This window comes from Acyrthosiphon pisum, chromosome A1 (assembly GCF_005508785.2).
Source record: "Acyrthosiphon pisum isolate AL4f chromosome A1, pea_aphid_22Mar2018_4r6ur, whole genome shotgun sequence".
Taxonomy (NCBI): domain Eukaryota; kingdom Metazoa; phylum Arthropoda; class Insecta; order Hemiptera; family Aphididae; genus Acyrthosiphon; species Acyrthosiphon pisum.
Window position 1 is genome coordinate 24,625,211 of NC_042494.1, and position 21,838 is coordinate 24,647,048.

The 21,838-nt window shown below is 28.6% G+C and overlaps 2 protein-coding genes across 3 annotated transcripts in view; one reads left to right on the forward strand and one right to left on the reverse strand.

Moving 5' to 3' along the window:
• Positions 1 to 13,295, forward strand: part of LOC100164962 (pyrokinin-1 receptor) — a 39,011-nt gene extending 25,716 nt beyond the window's left edge. The window contains exons 4-7 of one of the 2 annotated variants that reach the window (XM_016800336.2): positions 2,099 to 2,387; positions 8,007 to 8,243; positions 10,837 to 10,962; positions 11,911 to 13,295. In XM_016800336.2, the coding sequence (XP_016655825.1) occupies positions 2,099 to 2,387; positions 8,007 to 8,243; positions 10,837 to 10,931 (621 nt within the window). In that variant the 3' untranslated portion in view covers positions 10,932 to 10,962; positions 11,911 to 13,295. The remainder of the gene's footprint in view (positions 1 to 2,098; positions 2,388 to 8,006; positions 8,244 to 10,836; positions 10,963 to 11,910) is intronic. The other variant, XM_003241036.4, reaches the window with a different exon arrangement.
• Positions 12,688 to 19,905, reverse strand: LOC100160853 (ribonuclease UK114-like). Its single transcript, NM_001246065.2, has 5 exons — positions 19,735 to 19,905; positions 16,164 to 16,324; positions 13,211 to 13,279; positions 13,064 to 13,119; positions 12,688 to 12,851 (listed from the first exon to the last, which is right to left on the reverse strand). Exons 1-5 carry the CDS (start codon positions 19,884 to 19,886, stop codon positions 12,807 to 12,809), a joined length of 483 nt encoding a protein of 160 aa, NP_001232994.1. The 5' UTR covers positions 19,887 to 19,905; the 3' UTR covers positions 12,688 to 12,806.
• Positions 19,906 to 21,838: the final 1,933 nt, after the last annotated feature.

Sequence of the window (21,838 nt, forward strand, 5' to 3'; positions counted from 1 at the left end):
TGGATAATCATGAAATGATCGGACGAACACATTATAGCATTTATCATTTTGCATTTCGCACTACACAACATGTGTCGTGGTACATACGATTTTAGTCCCTATATTATCACGGCGTATAATATAACGCGTGTAGCATGTTTTGCTGTCCGTGCGGGGAGTAAGTCGTGTATTTTAAATATTATGAACTAGTAAAATAAACACCGAAAAAAAAATATTCTGCAATCTTATATCTGTTGTCTTGCTGAGAGAAAGCTTTAGAGCATACTGTACACGACATTTTCTATCCCCGTGGTGCGACTAATAAGTGATAACTAGATTTCCAAATTCACATCATAATAATATTGAAGAATAACGTATACAGATGTGATTCATGCAACTGATATTATTATCATTTGTTCTACGTTAAATGAAAAAAATTTAAAAGCATTTTTCAGTTTGCGTTAGCCATCGTTCGATTTTATGTTATTTCATTCCGGTAAAATACAAACAGAGTAATGGACACGGTCAGACAACTTCACAATCTGGAGCATTATACCGGTCAACACCCCCGTAATTATTTGAAATGTATAGATATTATTATATGTATATTGTGTATTTCAAAATTATAGTACTCGGAAAATGAATCTGTAATCGTTTTTATATTATTTAATATAAGGTTTTTCATTTTTCCGGGACATGTTTTTGACTGGAGCATTTAGTATATTAAATTATGTGTAGGTATACGAGTACAATATAATCAGTATAAATGGTTTTAGTTGATATTTGTTCATTTAAAATGAAATATTTATCAAACCTAACACTATTATAAAATAGTAAATATTAGCATTTATGTTATAGCGTTATAATATTACATATTTGTAAATTGTTGATGAAAATTCCACATGGTTAGTATACATATTTCTATGATTTTTTTATAGTAGAATAAACGTATTATAATTTATAACAATAAACAATATACAGCCACTAAAGCTACTGGAAAAATCTGTATTTATTTTTCATCTATATTATACAACCTAATAATTCAGCGAACTGTTACTCCTGAAGAATTTTAATTCGGTTAGTACGATTGGTACATTCAATATTATTATTACAATTTTATTTTGTTTATCTGAAGTAGAATACTAGAGTAATATAAAAATGACAATGTAATGAAAGCTCTAATGATAGGATTTGAATTTTGAAACTGTCCAGACACTAACAATTTGTCTGGCTTCAATAGTTCATTGTGTGCGTCCCATGAACTATTTGATTACAATAATGAAATAAAATCATTGACAAAATGACATTTCGGATGTGTAATAATGAAATAATATACCTATACTATAGAAACAAAGTATATTTTTAGAGTGAACGCAGACTACAACACTAAACTGAGGTTTGAAAAAGCAATCGAAATGTCTGATATAATATTATATTCCTTATTATGTTGTATAATTTATATATTGTGGATTATTATAATATAGGTAGACGAAAATTGTTTTGGCTTTGATGTTCATTTCTAAAAATAATAGGAAAAAATTTCCATTGTACCTACAGATACAAACAATTTTTATATATTCTGCTCCCGATCGCAAACAATACTTATTGTAATACCATTATAAATTAATGAAAAAAACAATATTTATGGTTTGTTTTAGGTGTACTTAATATACCCCTCGTACTATTACATTTGTACACATATACATCGCCAAAAAAACGGGTTTAAATAGCACTCTTGAGTGTGCGATAATGCGCCTTAAATAAGTCATGGCTATAGTATCGTATTTGTCTTGCCGAGATTTAACGGAAAACTTACTTACGTACATTTTTGGCGTGTGGGAGCGAGGAGTAACCCGGGATTTTCGTGGTTAACCGCACGCACAAAGAGATTTACAAAGTTCTGACAAACAAAAAAGGTTTAACCCGGGTGGAAACGAACTTCACTCAGGGTTATGTGTTGCGGTGCCAATGTGAGGGGGGGCAGAGCTGTCGAGGGTGAAAAATAAAAAATAAATTCACTACCTAAGTAATCTTCTATTTTTTTCTTTTATCGCTAAACCTTCAGTGCACTGCGTCGTGTACGACTATATAACCACGCGTCGTATTGGTTTGTGTGCAGGCCATACAGATGGGACTCGTGTACGGTCGTGAACAGGACGGCACGATCATACCAGAGCTGTCCACGTGTGCGCTGGCCAACAAGTTGCCGTACTCGTTCGAACTGTCTTCGGTACTGTTCTTCCTGGCTCCGTGGACGCTCATCGTCGTCCTGTACATACTCATCGGCCTCAAGCTGTACAAATCCAAGCGCGACTCGTCGAGGACAACGTGCTCGGCCCACTGCCGGCACACCGCATGCCTGAGTTCCACCAACACCAGGGCCACCGGGCGTGTAGTAAAAATGCTTGGTGAGTATCCCACAAATAGGTACATCGATACAATATTATCTATTTATTTATATACATTAATTATACCAAATTTCCAAAAAAGAGAAAACATATGAGTATCCTGTGGTTAATGCAAAATATTTTATATTATTTATACATTGTAAAATTGTAGGTACCGGACTTAGTGTTATATTATATAGATATTTTATGTTTTATCAAGGAAGGACTCATTCGAAGAGATAAGTTTGCGTCAATATAAGATATCTTGAAATATCTAAGTATTTGACAATATAGTAGTCTGGAATTTGAATATATGCAATTGAATGAATGAATAATTACAGGATAAAACGAGGTTGATCAAACGTATATATGTATATATATATATAACATTAATTACTAACGCCTATAATAATAATAATCGCCACTTATCACCGAACACTGTGAAAAAAATTTCACGCACTGCAGTCACACCAAATGTGTTTCCACTAAGTCTTAGCAAACTATTTCACTATTTATTTTATGGCTTAGAAAAACTAAAATTAAATTATATATATATTAAATTATATATTATTATATTTTTTAGTATGGTTGAAATTCGAAATTTGGATTTATTCTCTTTTGGTGAATAGTGTATTGACGGAAAATCGAAGTCTTGGTAACGCAATAAATAAAATAACTAATCGCACATGGAAGTCAGAAATCACAGTTTTCTCTGTTTTAAGCCTATCTAACAGGGCCTTTTATTAAAAAAGTATAGTTATAAAGTAGGTATAGTTTATAAAGAAAGCGTTTTCAATGTTAGCTTGGTAGTTTGGTACACGTCTTTCAGATAATTGTATATTGCTATTAAGTACAAATTTTCGTCGACATTTAATGGGAGTTAAGATCAAAAAAAATAAATGTACAAAATATACATTATGTCGACAAAAACACATTTAATGGGTATTTTGAACTCAACATTTGTTTCTGTTCTTTTTTTAATTTTAAAGCGTTAGACATGACGTTGTCAACATAAAATGGTATTGAAAGACGTGAAATAAAACCATTATTGCAAATTCAAGGGATGCCAAATCTCGATTCGCTTCATTTAAGTTCCTAAATAAAACGGCTGCAAGAATACCGAAAATTCTCACTAATAAATATATAAAATATATAATTTATTTATATTTTCTCAAAACTCAAGAAGTAATTCCTTTATAATACTAGTAATTAAATTATGTCGTTAAGTATAATTATTCTATTTGCAATTTCTATAATATTATAATGCACTGTAGAATTAAAAAAACAAATTTTTTTTATGATTACAAAAACTCATACTGTCGGTGGTTGAGAATGTAGTTTCTATCTACAAGAAGAAAATTTGTACATATATCCCTCTATCTACACCGGCTGAACTCATGAACTGAAAAAAATTGAAACCGTTTTCAGAAACAAAACCCGAAACCCCCAAAAAAATGTTCAATATCAAAATTATAATAACAATCGTAGTATATAGAGGTTATCCTATGTTATGAATTAAAACATTAGACTAATTAAACCATTTAGTTCACGATTTATTAATTATTTGATTCTATAAGACATAGGTAATACTTTTATATATATTTTAACACATAACACTTTCATAAGCTGACTTATTTTAATTTATTTTATGGTATATATGATTTTATCAATTTATTATCGGGATCAATAATTAAATTTTTCACAGCAAGCTATTAAAATAAATCTATAGTTATATTGGTTCAACAAAAAAACGTGGACATTTAAATAATGGTATATCGTAAAATGCAATATCAAAGTATAAACAATTATACAATTTAATTAACTCTTGCTGTTTTCAAATAATATAACAGTTTTTAAAAATCATGTAGGTACTTGAGCAGAAAAATATATATAATATAATCAAATTATATAATATTATTATGTAATTCATATTTGATACTGTCTACCTACTGTGTCTTATTAATGTTCGTTTACTGTTCTTTCGCATACAATTCAATTATTGTTTCATCTATATTAATTAATGAAATCATGATAAATTCATATACCTACATTTCAACAAAATGTCATCACAAAAACAAAACAAAGATAAAATCACAACAATCACTAATTTAATTTATAAAATTATTTTATTATTATGATTATAATATATAGAATAGATACTACGATATAATATATTATGATTTCCACGCCAACCCCGTAATTTGGTCCCCATTTCCACTCCATACGTGTTCGTTATGTCGCACCACTTTCCTTCCATAAATATTTAATTTTTTTTTAGTAGGTTTATTCATTTAATTAAAAAAAATTAAAAAAATAAATTTCAATATTAACTCATATTATCTGGACAGGTGTGGAAGAAGTACATGTATTTACTTCATTTAATTAAAATAAATCAACAAATAGTTTTTAAATTCGAGAATTAATCGAATACAGTAATATTATTAGGAGCACATTTTTTAGAAATATGAAATTCGTGGATGTCATTTTTAAGTATCTATGGGCGTGTGAAAAAGATTCTGATTATGTTTTGAATATTAATTGGAACTTAATGGGAGAGAAAAGCCGTCAAGAAAATATTTGACATACCTACCTACTCAAACGATGAGCGATTTTTAAACAATTTTTTCTCTGAAATATATATAACATACTCCACACTTATTCTGGTAATCTATACGTTTCGTATCAATATTAGATTTATTTAATATTTTTTTCTATAATTAAAACATTTTTTTTTAAATGCCTATATTATTATATTATCGTGTTCATCATCTACCGAGCCAAAACTGACCAAGTGAAATAAATATGAAGTAATACCTACCTTATATTGAAATTAAAAAAAATGTCGCTTTAACACTTTTTGCAGGACGCTGACGATACATAATGTATGGAAGTGAAGTGGCTGCGACGTGATGTGTGTGGTACTGTAGCGCTTCGATAATTTCAAAAGTCCCTTTTTTCATCCATCCGTTATAATACGAATTTATCTGGACCGACTTGAATTCAGCACGAGATCTGACCCGGAGACCCGATGATAGGCATCACCATTCGCTTCACTTTTTGTGTGCATATAATATGTTGAATAATGATAATACAATTACAAATGAATAAAAAGTCCAACGTCCAACGCCATGATGAGATAGCTCTAGAATACTATGATGTTTGAAGAATATATTTTGTAATAAATCATATTTAATTAATTTGTATACACTACTTCACAAAACACTACAATGATGAAACTAGAAATTCTATATAATTTGGGAGGGTGTAAAAAATCAATTTTTGTCCCATTCAAATTAACCACAGAAACTAAAAACGCTAATCGCTAAATCCGAATCAAAACTTAAAAATCAAAAAAAAATGTATGATTGATTATTATATTAACAAAAATAAATTTAATAAATAACAATAATAATACTTCGATTGGATGGGGAATGGATTTTTAAGACTTAAAACCGGACTTTTCTCTTCAGTGGACAAGGCACTTTCAACACTGATTGATGCACTGGACCACGCTTCGGCGACGGAGAAACAGTATTTGTTAATTACAAACAATGTTTGCTCGCGGAATGATGTTTAATACATTATAGTGTACCCCCAAATGTAGGTTAATGAATAAAACATAATTTTGTCAACATGGCTGTTCGAAGCTTTCCGCGTTGGATTATCGTATAAACACGCGAAAATAGAGCCATTTATTGCAGCTGCCAGCCACCTAGCATCCACGAACGTGTTAGGCATCCCAACCCACCGTGCGCCAAGATCAAATTTTTCGGGTTTATTTGTTGTTTATATCTCGCCACCGTATCGTTAGAAATATTTCCATTTTTCGTAAAATGTTCACCCCAGGAGAATATATTTCTTCGAATAGATTTGTATCGTCGCAAAATCGCGTAAACTATTGAAAACATATTTGTGTGGACCACGCGCACTCAGCTACAGCAGTCAGCGGAGTGAGATAAACAATATTTTTTATTTTTAGCGTTACGGGGCGATAGCAATTTATTTATATATATATATATATATAAAAAATAATCCACCATTATTTGTATTTAATTCATTTTTTTAAACGTTAAAAAAATGTATCCACTAAAAAAATAATGATTTGTGCGCATTATTGCATGATCATAAACTGTATCTGGTTATTATAAAAGTAAATGTACCTACCATATTATTAAACGTAATGTTCAATGCAATTTCTATAATTAACATTTGTAATGTAATATAAAATTAAAGTATTAAATTAAGCAAATTAATAATTTCCGTTTTATACATATTATGTATAGGGTTAGATATAGTGGATACTGCACCAATGAACGAACACCTTACACCAAACACTAATAATTAATTATAATAATTGAATCCTAAATAATTGTTTAATAGTAATTTTTGGTAATTCAGGTTATTCATAATGTTTTTTGTAATAATTGAATAATTCAGTGCAACAACATTGAAAATATTGTAAATTAAAAACGAGTTAACGTTAACCTAAGATTTTGAAAACAATTTTTAACGATATAAACATAGTTAGCTCACAAAGTTTTTTTGCGAAGGTTATAGTCTTATAGGTCACACCAAACTTAAGAAACAATCAATCTAAATTGAAAATCTACTGTTCCGTGTTCTGAATCCATAATTACACCGAACAACTTACAATAATATTATCAACTTTTAGAGGTTTACGGAATTAATATTTTTTTTGTAACTCTGCTCTATACAACATTCAAAGGTATTTTACTGAATGATAATCTTTTTAATCAATATTTTTTAGTTGGCATATAATAAAATTACCATTCTCTCCGTCAATGTTTCTCGGTGACTAGACACTAGTATAATAATTACGTATTTATTACTCAAACCAATGAATAATGATAAATATCTAATAAGTGGCTGTGCGTACAATTTATTAATTATTATAAGGGCGGGATGATAACAATTTGTTTTCGGAACGTTTTAAGTACCTATATTATGTATTATAAAATATAAAATAAATGTACATGAAGATACGAGACACATAATGTATAAGGTGTAAAAATTAACTAAGTTATTATTATATTTTTATAATAATATAATGTGTAATTTTTAAATTATTTATATGATAAATTGTATTTACTATTATTTTATCACTCAAACTATTTATGAGTTCTACATACTAATCTACATGGTGGTATATAATATATATTGTGCGGTGTATTTTTTCAACATTATTTTAAAACTTCAGACGGATTATCAAAGCAACTTCAACGTTAGCTTTTATTATAACGTCATTGAATTAATATCATTTTAAGTTACTATATCCCGTCAAAAAGGCATGTGTAGTAATAATATTAAATAATAATTTTGAATGTTTTTAGTCTGCCTAAACTTCAAATAAAAAACCTTATGCAGTCGATAAATGTAATATTTAAAAAAAAATAAGGTTGTTGGTTTCTTTGTAAAATTATAAGGGTGAACCCGGTCGTACGACGTTCAACCAACAAGGGCGGTTGGGAATGTGTATACAAGACGTGTAAACATGGTCACAGTCGTGGAGATCCGGGCTATATAATACTGTTTACATGCTATAGTTTTTAAAATTTCAGTACTGTTATGGCTTGGAATTATTCTTCTAAACGTTAGTTTTGATAATATTATACTTTGCAGTTGTCGTGGTGGTGGCCTTTTTTGTCTGCTGGGCGCCATTTCAAGCGCAAAGACTGGTTGCCATCTACGGAGACGCTAATCACGAGGACTATTCGAGCACTTCGAAAATCGATTTAAACGTCTATCAGGTGCTGAACTACGTATCGGGAATCTTGTACTACTTGTCAGCCACTATAAACCCACTTCTGTACAATCTCATGTCGTACAAATTCCGGACTGCTTTCAAAGTGAGTAGAGGTAAACAGACGGTACGAAATAAACTAATAAATAAACAATGTTCCACACCATGCAATTTTTACTAAAAAAATTATACGTCTTCAAGAAATTATACAATATAATACGTAACGAGACCTTTCAAAAAATATAATATTTACATAAAATATAATTTTAAGCGGTCTCTGCAATGTATAGCATATAGTGAACACATATAGGAATTAGGTAGCGTGTTATCCGAAAGCAGTCACTGACAAGCCTTTTAAGACATTCAATGAATGGATTAGTAGTATTGGCTCTCGACTCATGATGCGGTATATGTACACGGGTATATAGTTAAGTACACAACGACGATAATATCTATTTACATAGTCCACTGTATAAATATACATTTTGTAATTTATAATAATAATGTATTATATTATAAGTGTTTCAACGTTATTCAACAATTAGAAATACTATACCAATATCGCTTCCGGGATATTATTAGTTCGCTACGCTATTGATTGGAAACCTTAAAAGGAAAACGAATCGAAATGAAATACCTACTTGATGATAAAATAATATATACCTATATGTATATTATTCGAATCACGATTTTCTCTATAATATTACGTTTTGATTTTAAAACATCTAAAAACGGCAAAGGAAAAATAACCGTTTGCACCTATATTGAGTTTTTCTTTACTATAGTAATTTGTGTTAAATTGTTAATAAATGTAAAATTTTTAGCTAATTAAATTATTTAGTATAGTTAAGTAGTGTAATTATATATAATAGTATAGTAATAAAAAGTAAAGTAAAATAATAAAAACTTACATATTTCGATAAATTTTGTGTATTATTGTAAAAAAAAAAGGTCTTCCCAGTTTTCGTAAAATTGAGGTGGTCTGTGACCTATAAAATATTGTCGAAGTGGTCCGTGGTGGTAAAAAGGTTGGGAACCAATGATTTAGACTTTATACAATTAACGACTAAGACTTGTAAATCATAATACAAGACGTGTTAATTTTAATAAATATACTGAAGAACTTTGATCACAATAATTCTAATAGTGACGCCTTGACGGTGAAACGCAATTTCAGGTTGAACTGTAAAAGTGGAACTTCAAAATACCATTTTAATATTACCTACTTTTTTACTAAAATTACATTTTATTATTAGAAATTATTTATTAAAAGTAAATACGTTTCATGATAAAACAAGTGGCCTATACTGGCATTGATGAACTATACGAATATATTGTACATAAGTACCTACTACAGTTTTATTTTAAACTATAACGTATAGGTAGGTGCTGAATAATATTAGGTATACTAAACTTGATTTCTCTATTGTGTTACTTCTATGCACAACGGTGGCATGGTTAGTAATTCGTAAATGTTATTTACGATACAACATACTGCAGGGTGGGTCAAGTTTTGGTACATTATGTTCCTGGATAGCGAATACAAGACTTATAAACCTAGTCTGAACATAATAACATTATATTAATACTTGTTAGAAATATAATTGGAGACTGGGACATAATATATGATATGATAGTGATAGGAACAAGCAATCAAAGCATGAGTAGATTAAAATACAACCTGAAAAACAGTAACACCCCATTGAAAATAAAAAATAAAAATTCGTAAAAGTGAGTTACGACACTCTTCATAGGGGACGTCGAAATGACAACATAATTAAAACTGAACAAATTAGTTTGTTATCTTATTAAATTTCACAGAATATATTGAAATGCTGTTTTCTGAAATAGGACCAGGAAGGAAACGTTGTACAGTTTGAAGATTTCTATAAAATTATACTAGTTCATAGTAAATTTTCAGTTTTCTAAAATGTAGATTGTACTCTACAACATTTTACCAACATTTTACTTGTTTCTAGTAGTTCGCTGATATTGGAAAAGGAAACGACTATTCGATTAGGTGTTTTGAAAATTTTTGTTGATAGACTTGAATACAAAGGAAAAATCAGCATATCAAGGCACAGAAAAATTAAAACATTTTTGTTTGGATATCTATACCAATTAACTCAGACGATCAACCAGTAAAATTTAACGATCAACGAGCGCCACTATTTAGTTACACGGTAGTTAAATACCAAAATAATCTTATCATCAATATTTTTATTAACTATTGGTAGTACATATGCACATGTTTAGCTGATGATAATATTGAAATTACTTTAGGTGTATGATTATGTACATTTAAATTTGAAACACTGATATTTTGTTTGATGATCCGCCGCTGACATGCATTTAGTAATTTTATAATCTTAATAATTGTATTAATTGATAACATGTTTATTTGGCTAAACAAAATTATAAGTAAATAAACTTAAGCAAATACTTTTAACCTTGAAAGTTGAAACACGCAGTAAACGTGTATATATTTAAACTTTTAATACGTGTACCGACAATTAATGAATTTATAATTTTATTTTTTATACATTTAAGCAACCAAACAATATTTCAGGTGCACACAATCGTGTTAATTAATTAATATGCTTTAATAACTATAAATTAATTATATCTATAATTTAATTAATGTTTATTTTAAAGTGATACACAAATATTTTTCTACCTGTTGACATTTTTAAATTAATTATTTGTCAGGAAACTTGGAGATCTTGCAAAGGGGCCAGTGGAATAAGTCCCGATCACGGCATGCCCACATTGGACTACAAATGGCAGAGACACCACAGCCATAGCAGAAGCTTCAGCAGTAGTCATTTTGACGAGGTAAAGCAGCTATTTATTAACTGTATTTTCGTTGAGAATTAAAATGCTTATTACTTCATTACAAATGTATTTAATAATCTCTGAATACTTACATTAATCTTGTTTTCATTAGCTTTTCAGGTAGACATCAAATCACGATATTTTAATAGTTCCATTTATAGTTCTATTTACCCATGTTATATACAGAAAAATAAATATATATATATATTAATATATAGGATAGGCGATTGCATTTTCTCCATTTTCCTCCTAATATTTTTAATAAGAAAACTGGAAAATACGATGACCCACATTTTAAACGTTGGTTTTATTTCAAACGTGTATCAACACTATAATAAATTATTTATTTAAAGACAAACTAGTAATGTTTTAGTTTATTTGAATGGTAACCCACAATTAACCTATTTTTAATTTAATATTTAAAGCGGAAATTGCAAATAATTTTCTAAGTACGACGAATAAAAAGAATAGTTCTGTATTTACAATTAGTTTAAATTTTGATGAGCGGAGTAATAATGCTTCATACATTTTGCAGGGTATACCTCTTTTTTATCTTTTTTACGCATCTCATCTTGGAATGTATTTGCAAATGTATAAACTATAAGTTCAATATTAATTTGTTATAAATAATACCAAAAATAGTCCATACTACTTAGGAATAAATAAAAAATTGTTTTTAACTCTAAAAAAATAACCCTGGCAAAAAAAAATTAAACAAATCTCTGTACTAATAAATATCATGCAACATTTTTTTTTTTTTTTTTTTTTAAGTCATAGATATTTAGTAAGACGAGTTTTGAAGTAATTATTTTGAATATTGTAAAGCAATTTGTGTTGCTTGTACCCTGCCTCTCGTGACAGATATAACTTATTTTTCTAACCACGTGACTATATTATACGACTGTTTTCCTAAAGATATTGTTATAATTTGTTTGTGAAACTGTTCAGGTGAATTCGATGAAACGACTGATGGCCAACAAGTCCTGGCAACCCACGATCGTAGCGATCAACGAGACCGGTGACACAGGTACGTCATCGGCCGTGGACAAGTCACTGCGGTTTCCACACAAAATGATCTTCAGCAAACAAGACGCAATCAAAGAAAACGGCACGGCAATTCTGGAAAACGGAATTACTGTTGGCGTGTTGACCAATAACAACAGGACAACCACAATGCTGATGACGCCGAATTAAATTTAGTGTTCCTACTTAGCGTTACCTGCCCAGGATGTCATAACCAGAAATGCTCACGAAAGATATTAAAACCAGAGATTGGTACTTGTTTGTTATAGTGGAGGCCATAGTAAACCCCATTTCCATATACGACCGTGTCTCTACACTTTAATTTATTTCCTCTGTTAGGTTATTATATGTTAAGGAAATTTGCATTTCCCGCCGGATCGACGATGTGTATAAACATACTTGGATTCCTAATTGATTCCATGCGGAGGACAACAAGAGAAATACAGATTAGGTATTAAAAATAAGAAACACAATAATAATTATAGTATACTCGTGTAGTGGCTCTAACAGAGTTCATACATTTTTTGAATGAGGACTATTTCAAAATAAATAAGTCAGTCATAATATTATTCTACTGTAATTTTTTTATTTTAAGTCCTCCGTAAGATATTTAAGAAAGTAAAATAAAAACTTTGGATTTGTCACATTTCCAATTGTACCAGACAGACACTTCTATCCCCTGAATATGCATTAAATCCTCACTTTTGTGTTATACAGCACGTTTTATATTGTAAATAACATATTTAGATTATTTCCGATGCTCGTAGCAAGTTCATAAAACATTTTAACAAACAAAATTAAAATATATCTTCTTATTGTGGTTACTTGTTAACCGCGGCGATCACTTCTATTTCGACTTTGGCGTCCTATAAAAATAAACATACAAAAAGATTTATCATCACATAATTTAACAGCCTGAGTGACACGAATATAATTTGGTTATTATATTGACCTCCGAAAAGAAAGAAGCCACAAGTGTTTTCAGTACTTTTCACATAAATAGTGACAGAAAAAAAAAACACTAACTATAATTTATCACATCAATGGTGTCTTAAAGTCAGTTTTGTTTAATACTTACTAAAGGCAATTTGGCCACTTGAAACATTGCTCTAGCCGGATATGGCGGCACAAAAACTGTTAAATAGAAAATAAAGAGACAAATTATTGTTTTTAATCAGTACTTAGTGCTATCTATTTTGAAATTCAAATGAGCCCGCATAATTACATTGCTTGTAAATCTCGTTCACCGTCGGGCCGTCTTTTATGTCAGCTAACAGAACCGTGGTCTTAACGACTGGAAATAATAAAAATATATACACTTATAAGAATTATCCAAACATGTTACCGCCGAAATAAAGGGGTCTCTTTTCGTTTTATTGCGTAATCACAAGGATGACTGTATCCGAAATAAATAAAATATTCACCCTTTATATTTGAACAAATTATTATTATTTTTTTTTTTTTTTTAATGTAACTTATTATTATTTTTGTGTTATTGTATACCTAAGTGTATTGAATAATTTATAAATAAATAAATAAAAATTATTTGATTCTGTTTTTATTTTTTTTAGTTTTTAAATTATACATGTATTATGAAATGAATAAGTATGGCGTTCATTATTAATATTTTTATACTTGTTTATTTTTTGAATATTCATCACTTATATACTATGTATGTGTAATATAATTTGGTTATTCTACATACTATTATACATATTGTATAATATGGTTTGCAGAGACATACAATGAAATAACAATAATTCGTTCAAAAAACTAGTATACTTAAACAAAAATAAAATATCTAAATGTATTTATAAGCTTAAATTTTTACTGTGAATGAAGATATCATCTGATAATTACTTCCTAATGAATAATCATAATTGGCCAAGTAGGTAGCTAGTCAAAAATACCATAACATTTATGGAAATTTGCCAAAAGCCAGTAACACATGTTACATACTTACATAATAAAATATGTCACAAGGACTGTGTTATATATATATATAATGTGTAGGTATATTCAAGTTAGGCATTTTATCCAAGATTGATGTATTATTTCTAATACAATTTTATTGGTTGAATAGTGAAAAAAAGCATAAACGAATGAACAATTCTACAATTATAATGTTATTACATTATAATATATTAATATGATTACATTGAAGTATTTATATTATAGTTACTATTCGATTATATCTATTACACTCAATATAATCACAGTTTGGTCGGGATTTAAAAAGACAATACTATTGGGGAATAAAATGTAGAATAATAAATATTTATTAATTTTTACAAGTTTAAACAGCATAATTAACATTATGGTAAATCCTTGATTATTATAATGCATATTTTATTAATAACCTGGTTTGACTACATGCCAACAACACATATATACATATTGTAGCTCCGACGCATAGGTATAACTTTACTACAGCACTAAAATACTTGTTCACCACCCGATATTATAAATATTAAATAAAAGGAAAAACAATTAACGTGTATTATAATGATAGCGATCGAAAAAATATTATACGAATCAATTATGACAGAGTGTAAAATACAGAACCCAACACGTTACAATGTGTATAATATATAGATACCTATACCGTTTTATACGTGTAAAGTAATAACTTTCAGACAGTGTTGTAGTTATAGCAGGTACCTGATTCGCTTAACGGATCAAATATCAAAGAATATTGCAACAGGAATATATAATATATAGTATGTAAAAAGTAGAGATATTATAATATTTTATAATATGATTTTGGCTAGGTCCTGAATTGTCTTCTTTTTTTTTCTACTCCGTAACGTCTGAATGAATCTCATGTCCCACGCCGATGTTTAGGTTGTTCAAACATTTCCTCTACGGAAATTCGCGTAGTTCCAAGTTAACAAACAATGGAGTAAACTTTCGTCAAATATTTCATTAGAAGTCCTTTAACCAGAACGTATAACATAAAATATGATACATCAAACAGACATTGTACCTATATAGGCAAAATTGTCTATGCATAGTTTTACCATTTTAATATAGGTACCATATCGTTTTCACTGAATCTTTATTAAGGTCTATTGCTGCATACCGAACTATGAACAAATACGTGGTTATACAATATTATACAACCGTTCAAAAGGCACAAATAACTTTTGCTTGAAGGATTTGGAAATGGATCAGGAACTATTAACATTTTTACTAAGTCATTATATTCATTCAGAGATATGTGATGTCACTTTTATAAATTATATACAATAAAATATATTGTGGTAACAGCCGTTATTTTTACATTGTTAAAGAACTCGAAGGTATATGAGAGGTAAATGTATTTAATATTTTGTTTAATTAATATCAACAAATTCAGTGATTAAAGTATTAAACATGATATCCGCCACAGATACCGCATAACTAATACCTATAGGTATAGGTATTAAATATAAATCATGATTAAATTTAAATATTTTTAAAAAAAACAATACCATGTAACTATATAGGTACCTACACTAAAGGTATTATAAAAACGCTACTAGACTTTTAATTACATAAAATAATGTACTACGGCGATCGCTGAAATTTGATAGAAAATATACTGAGCTATAAAAAATCAACTAGGTATGATAAATTATAAAACTCCTATATTAAAACAAGACGATAAACTTTATTATTAACAGGAATAAAAACGAAATAAACCGAACAATTTCAGATCTGCTATTGTTCTAGATAAAAATGTTGTGGTATAGAAAGGTCGACTTTAATTCAAGAAATGTATAAAAACTAGGTAGGTATACATCATCGGTTTGGAATCAAGTTGTTTGTATAATGAAGACATAGAAAAAACAGACTTATATTTTAGACTTCATAATATTTACAGAAAAAACTGTATATGTCAACAAATTTGTTTCAATCCTGTGTTAATTTAAAAACATTAATGACTATATAAGGGAAGGCTTTATGAATAAAAGCATTTATATGGATTATACTCGCAAGGCGCCTTTATATTTACTTAGATAAAAATATAAATAAAAACCAATAGGTCTAGTGTAGTCTGTAATATACAACTGTCGTTGAATGACAGCATTTAAAACTAAATTACTACCCGATCAAACTGTTGAAATATAATGTTAATTTTTTTAATTCGTTAAGTTTCGTTAAAATAGCAGTATATAATATCTTGATATACATACTTGAACTGACAGACGATTGAGACGCTTCCAGGACATGCTTAATATTTTCCAATGCTTTTTTTATTTCAGGTCCGGCACCGCCTTCAACCAGCTTACCGGTACTAGGATCTAAGCCCAAGGTACCTGACAAGTAAACTGTATCACCGTATTTAACTGCTTGGCTATAAACAAAATTAAAATCATTTTTAACTGAAGTCGAACAGTATTATCCTGTATAGGCTGATAACACGGATGTTTATATTCTATGGTATACTTATAATACAGAGATTATAGTTTCATATAATCATATGACCATTATTATAACCATTTATGTTAAAAGGTCAACTGTAATGCTATATAAAAGATATGTGTTGTAATCCGGTATTCATATGCTTTCTAATCTAAAATTAAGAGTTCTTCATTTACAAAGTTCCATAAATGTATTCTAATAAAAAAAATATTTATATTTTAAAAAAGTTTATGCTTGCCTTGTTGTTCTAGTACACCAAATGGAAAAATATAGAAATTAATTGGCCCCCAATATTACTTTTAACCCTTTGAAAATAAATATCTCGATTAACTTAGGTAAGTATTTGAAAGTTATTCATTAAGAGAGGGTAGAGGGTTCAGGGCATTCTCCGAGACTTAAAAGAAATGTATTTATTTATTTTGCTAATTATATTTTGTTCTTGTTGTAGGTATTGCACAAAACTGATATAGAATAGTATATTTATAAGGTAGCAAAAAAAAAAATCGAAACGCATAAATTAATTTAATGTAAATAATTTAATTTAAGCTAATTACGTTGTAGTTAATGCTCAAAAATTAAAATTTGATACGGCCCAAACTAATTTATAACATTAATTTCTCATGTTTTCACACTTAATCATTAAAAATAATTACATTAACCGAAACTAATTAAACCAATAAGATTAGGGAAAAATTACGTACTTAATACTTCACGAATAAAGATAATAATATATATATATATTCGTAAGAACGCTCTGCTTATTTCATACTTATATCGTAAAAATCAAACAATTGAGAATGAGTTAAATATAATTTTTAATAATTATTCGTAAAAAAATTTTAATTACCCCTGTGAAAAAACTCATGTGTCTCAAATCCACATAACATTCATGAGCATCCGTACAAATTTGTTAATAAAATATGAGTATTGCCTAGCTAAGTAAAAAGTGAACTGATAACGAATCGATCAAATACAAACGTTTTCAAATTCAATAGTTAAAATATAATATTTTTTTCGTAAAATTATTAGATAGGTATACACATAAAATATTTCAAACTCTTATTATGTTTTATTTTAAGTTAATTTTTAAAATTGTATTAAATATAACAACATACTATTTAGTCATTTAAATAAATACATGTATTTTATTGTTTTCTGATTGACATCGTTTTAAAATAAAATAGTTAATGTAAATGCATTTTTTTTATTTAAAGTATTATTATAATTATAACTAAAAAACAAGTGTGTTATAATTCAAGAATTTTGTTGCATAATTGTATGTTCCATAATACGGTAGGTCCATAATAATATATGAAATACATATTAAGGTTTCATTATAAACAATTTTTTTTTAGTTTTACTTCGTATTAATTTTCTTACTTAAATGAATACTTAAATATTTAATTAATTATTCGACATTGTTCGACTGATAAGTAGGTACAAGAAACATAATATAGAGTTGACAGTTTGACCTAAAGTTAAAAATAATTATTCATTGATAAAAAAATGTTTATTCGTAAATAAAAATAATTTCTATACCTAATTTATTTAGAATATCATTTATGATAAAATATAATTGGGAGGTCGGTGAACAAACAGCATTTTAATTATAATAATGAATAACGTTTTAAATGTTACCGATCTGTAACATATTTTAATACTAGAATAACAATTTAAAAAAATATGACCATCTCGGTATTATAATATTATTATCCTTTAAGATTAGTATTTCAAACAATTTTAATTTCAATAAACTTATTTTTTTCAAGGATTTTGAGTTTTATTTTAATTACATCATACTTATTCAAAGTAAATAGGCAGGTACCTATACATACCTATACATACATAAAAAAACATGAAAACTTTTATTCACAACAATTATTATTTATTTTCACTCAGATGTTCATTAAAATAAGCATAATTAAATCTGTTTAATGCAAGAATGAATATTATAAATAACCAACTCCAATTGACACAAAAAACTCTACAGAAATTCTGATTTTTAAGTATACTATAAAAATAAAAACTGTATACACGCATTTGAAATGTACCTATTATTTTTATATTGATTAAAAGATTAAAGTATTATACCAATTGTTTGTGTTGTTACTAATATTATAACGGTTTGTCCATGACAAGACATTTTTAAATCACAAATAAGTATTATGTATAGAATATAGACGACTAAAATGTTTCTCGGGAAGATAAAAATATGCCAAAATTATTTCAAAAACATAGTATGTTTTTATTTTAACGATATTTGTTACCAAGTTATAATTTATTAAATAATTAAAATTGTATTATCTGACAACCATGATTTACTATAGAAATTATAATTGTTTTTTAATGTCTGTAAAACATGAAACAATATCATTTCACGTTGTTATTGATTTTTAGGTAATAAATTGCTGCTATAAATTTAATGTTTTATATATTAAGATATCTAATTAGAGTTGGTATAGACAATATTAGAAAATTAAAATTAAAAAACGTTAGTATTTAGTACAACATAGTTGAAAATAAATTTGTTGATTTATACACCACGCAGAAACTTTATTTATGTGAACCTATACAATTATTATAATATAATATTATATTATATCAAAGAAATATTTTCACTCACATCTAAAATACATTTTTTAATGGATTCGAAATCAGAATTACATTTCACTTCAAACAGAATTATTTTTTTTATATTCGAGTTGGTTTGGTTTGGAATTTCTATTTCAAAATGACAAAACCACAGCAATAACTTTCAGTGACCTTTTCAAGTAGAATAACTTAAAGTAACGTGTCCCGAGAACTATGTGCGGATCAAACAAATAGAGCCGACAACGTAAAACAAGACTTGTAGTCCATCGCCTATCGGGAAAATACATTTCATGAAACGAACTATACAATAATATAATATCCAACTTGACGTCTCTCTCCGTACACTATGTAGGAAAGAGTATATATATATGAGCCACAAGTGCATCACAAACACAAGCTACACGACGACGGTATTTATTGCGTGTGGCCTCGTTTCCCGAAGTTGGCGTACAATTTAACCACTCGATAAAAATATATGTCACTGTGAAAATGACACGAATTAAATATAAACGGCCAGACTTCACTCCGAGTGGTGGAAGTTGAAAACTTTGACCGTCATAAGCAATTATTCGAAAGAAACTATGCATCGTGCGTCTGGGATTTTACTATAAATTAGTAGGTATACAACTCGTTATGCAATACGTAGGTATAATACGCATCGAAATCATACTATAATATTATATAGTGTACAATGTACATGTATATACATACGTCATAATATGAATATTTATTATACAATAATTTAATCACCTGTAGATCCCGACCGATGGGCCCGCCAAGTCCGTGGACACGTGCGACAAGTGGCTCATACCTTCGAAGAATTCTAAACGTTTCCTTAGTGCTGTAAACAGTGACGGAGTGCAGATGACCGGCGTGCGAGCTGTTAGTCTACTAATGAACATATTAACGTATTTATGTCTTAGTATTATTGAGTGGTGGTGGCGGTAGTTTCGATTATTATCGCAGTTCTTCGGTAATGAGTTCTACATTATCTGCAGTCTCACTGATTACTCGTGGAAACAAATAAAAAAAAAAATTAATTGCTGATAATTTGTTGCTATAATAATCGACCACTGTTTTCGTCGACATTACACCTAGTGTGCTGCGACAATCAGAGATCATTGGGGATCACGTTACCCCGCCCAACCGATAACACGTTTCGACATTGTACATTTTGTACTGCGCTAGTATGATATGTATTGTGTGTGTGTGAGTGTGTGTTTGTACGTGCACGTACGTTTTATAAATATATTTATACGACGGTAAGTTAAACCTATGTCCGCTGCAGATAGGGCTTTTAATGGGGTCCACAATTATTTCAACACGGCCGAGGTCAAACGCCGTGAAACATTTTCAATAAATGTAGATACCTATATTATAATATTATGTTCTAAACGACCGAAATGGTTTTATAAATTATTCTGGTAACTATAGGTACACATTATGCACATCAGCTGCTGTCGATTTCTCGCATTGTATAAATTATCATATCAAAACTTTAAAACGGCATTCGTGTACCTATTGCTACCATGTACCTACCTACCGTCGTTAAAAGATATAATTTTAGTATGAAGTCTAACCAATGCATTACAGTATTACAGATTTAACTGCAAATCGCTTAGAAATGTTGTAGGTCCCCGAACAAGATACAATACCAGATAACAATATAATAATGCATTTACCGTATTGAACGAAGAATACTTTTGGAACTTGTTTTGAGCTTTCACAACATTTGTGTAGTAAACAATCGAAATTGAGAAACTAGGGTTATACTATTGTATCATTTAATCGGTAAGTTTAAGTAAAATATGCTTGTGTACATTTTGTTGATATTTATAAAGTTTTTTTTCTGTAATGTTCACTATTTCTGTACGTCATGAAATTCGTTTTATTATTATATAATTAATATACAAGGTGTAACCGAAAGACTTGACCCAAAAAAAAAAAAAAAAGAATTATGATACTCAAACGTATGACAAAAATTATTGTTAAAATTATATGATTAGTAAATAGTTTTGAAAATATACCCATGTTAGCAAATTTCCAAAAGTAATATTTTTAAAAAAGTTATTGCGTTCCAGATTAATTTAATCGAAAAAATATGGATATTTTAAAAAAAATCTAAAAAATAAACTAGGTACTTGCTTTAGATAATTTTTTTTACAATCCAAATCATTCTTATAATCAGATTCACAAATTGACAATTTTAAATTTATTCAAAAAATTTTAAGTCAAATTTAAATCAATTTTTTTTTTATTACACGTGTAGCGCAAGTGGCTATAAATTATATATAAAAAAAAGTTTTAAAATATTGATTAGAACAAAAGTTATTCCAAAAGTCAGTTCTATCTGTTACACTCTGTATATATAATAAAAATCTTAATACATTTTTACATTGGTAATTCATAGGTACAATGTATTTATGTATATTTACCTTATCAACTGTTACATTTTTAAACACATTCAATTAATTTAGACTAACTATAAATAAATATGTATGTCATTATAGGCCTATGATAAAATAGTTGTATTGTAGTCGCATTGTATTGACAATAATCCACTAACTACATCCGCTATCTTAGGTACCTGTAATATCTGCTCCTGATTATGAAAAAATATATAAAGAACTAAGTCGTGAACATAATAAACTTAAAACTGAAATGAATCTTAAACAACACTCAGATGTCAATTATTATAAAGAAATTAATGAATCACTCGATTCAACATGGAAATATTACAAAACAATTTAAATAGGTACACCCAGGGCTTATTCTAACGGGCAGTAGGGCCCAAATTGGGCAGTAGGAAAAATTAAACGGGCAGTTGACTTTATATATAAGGGCACCTTAAAAA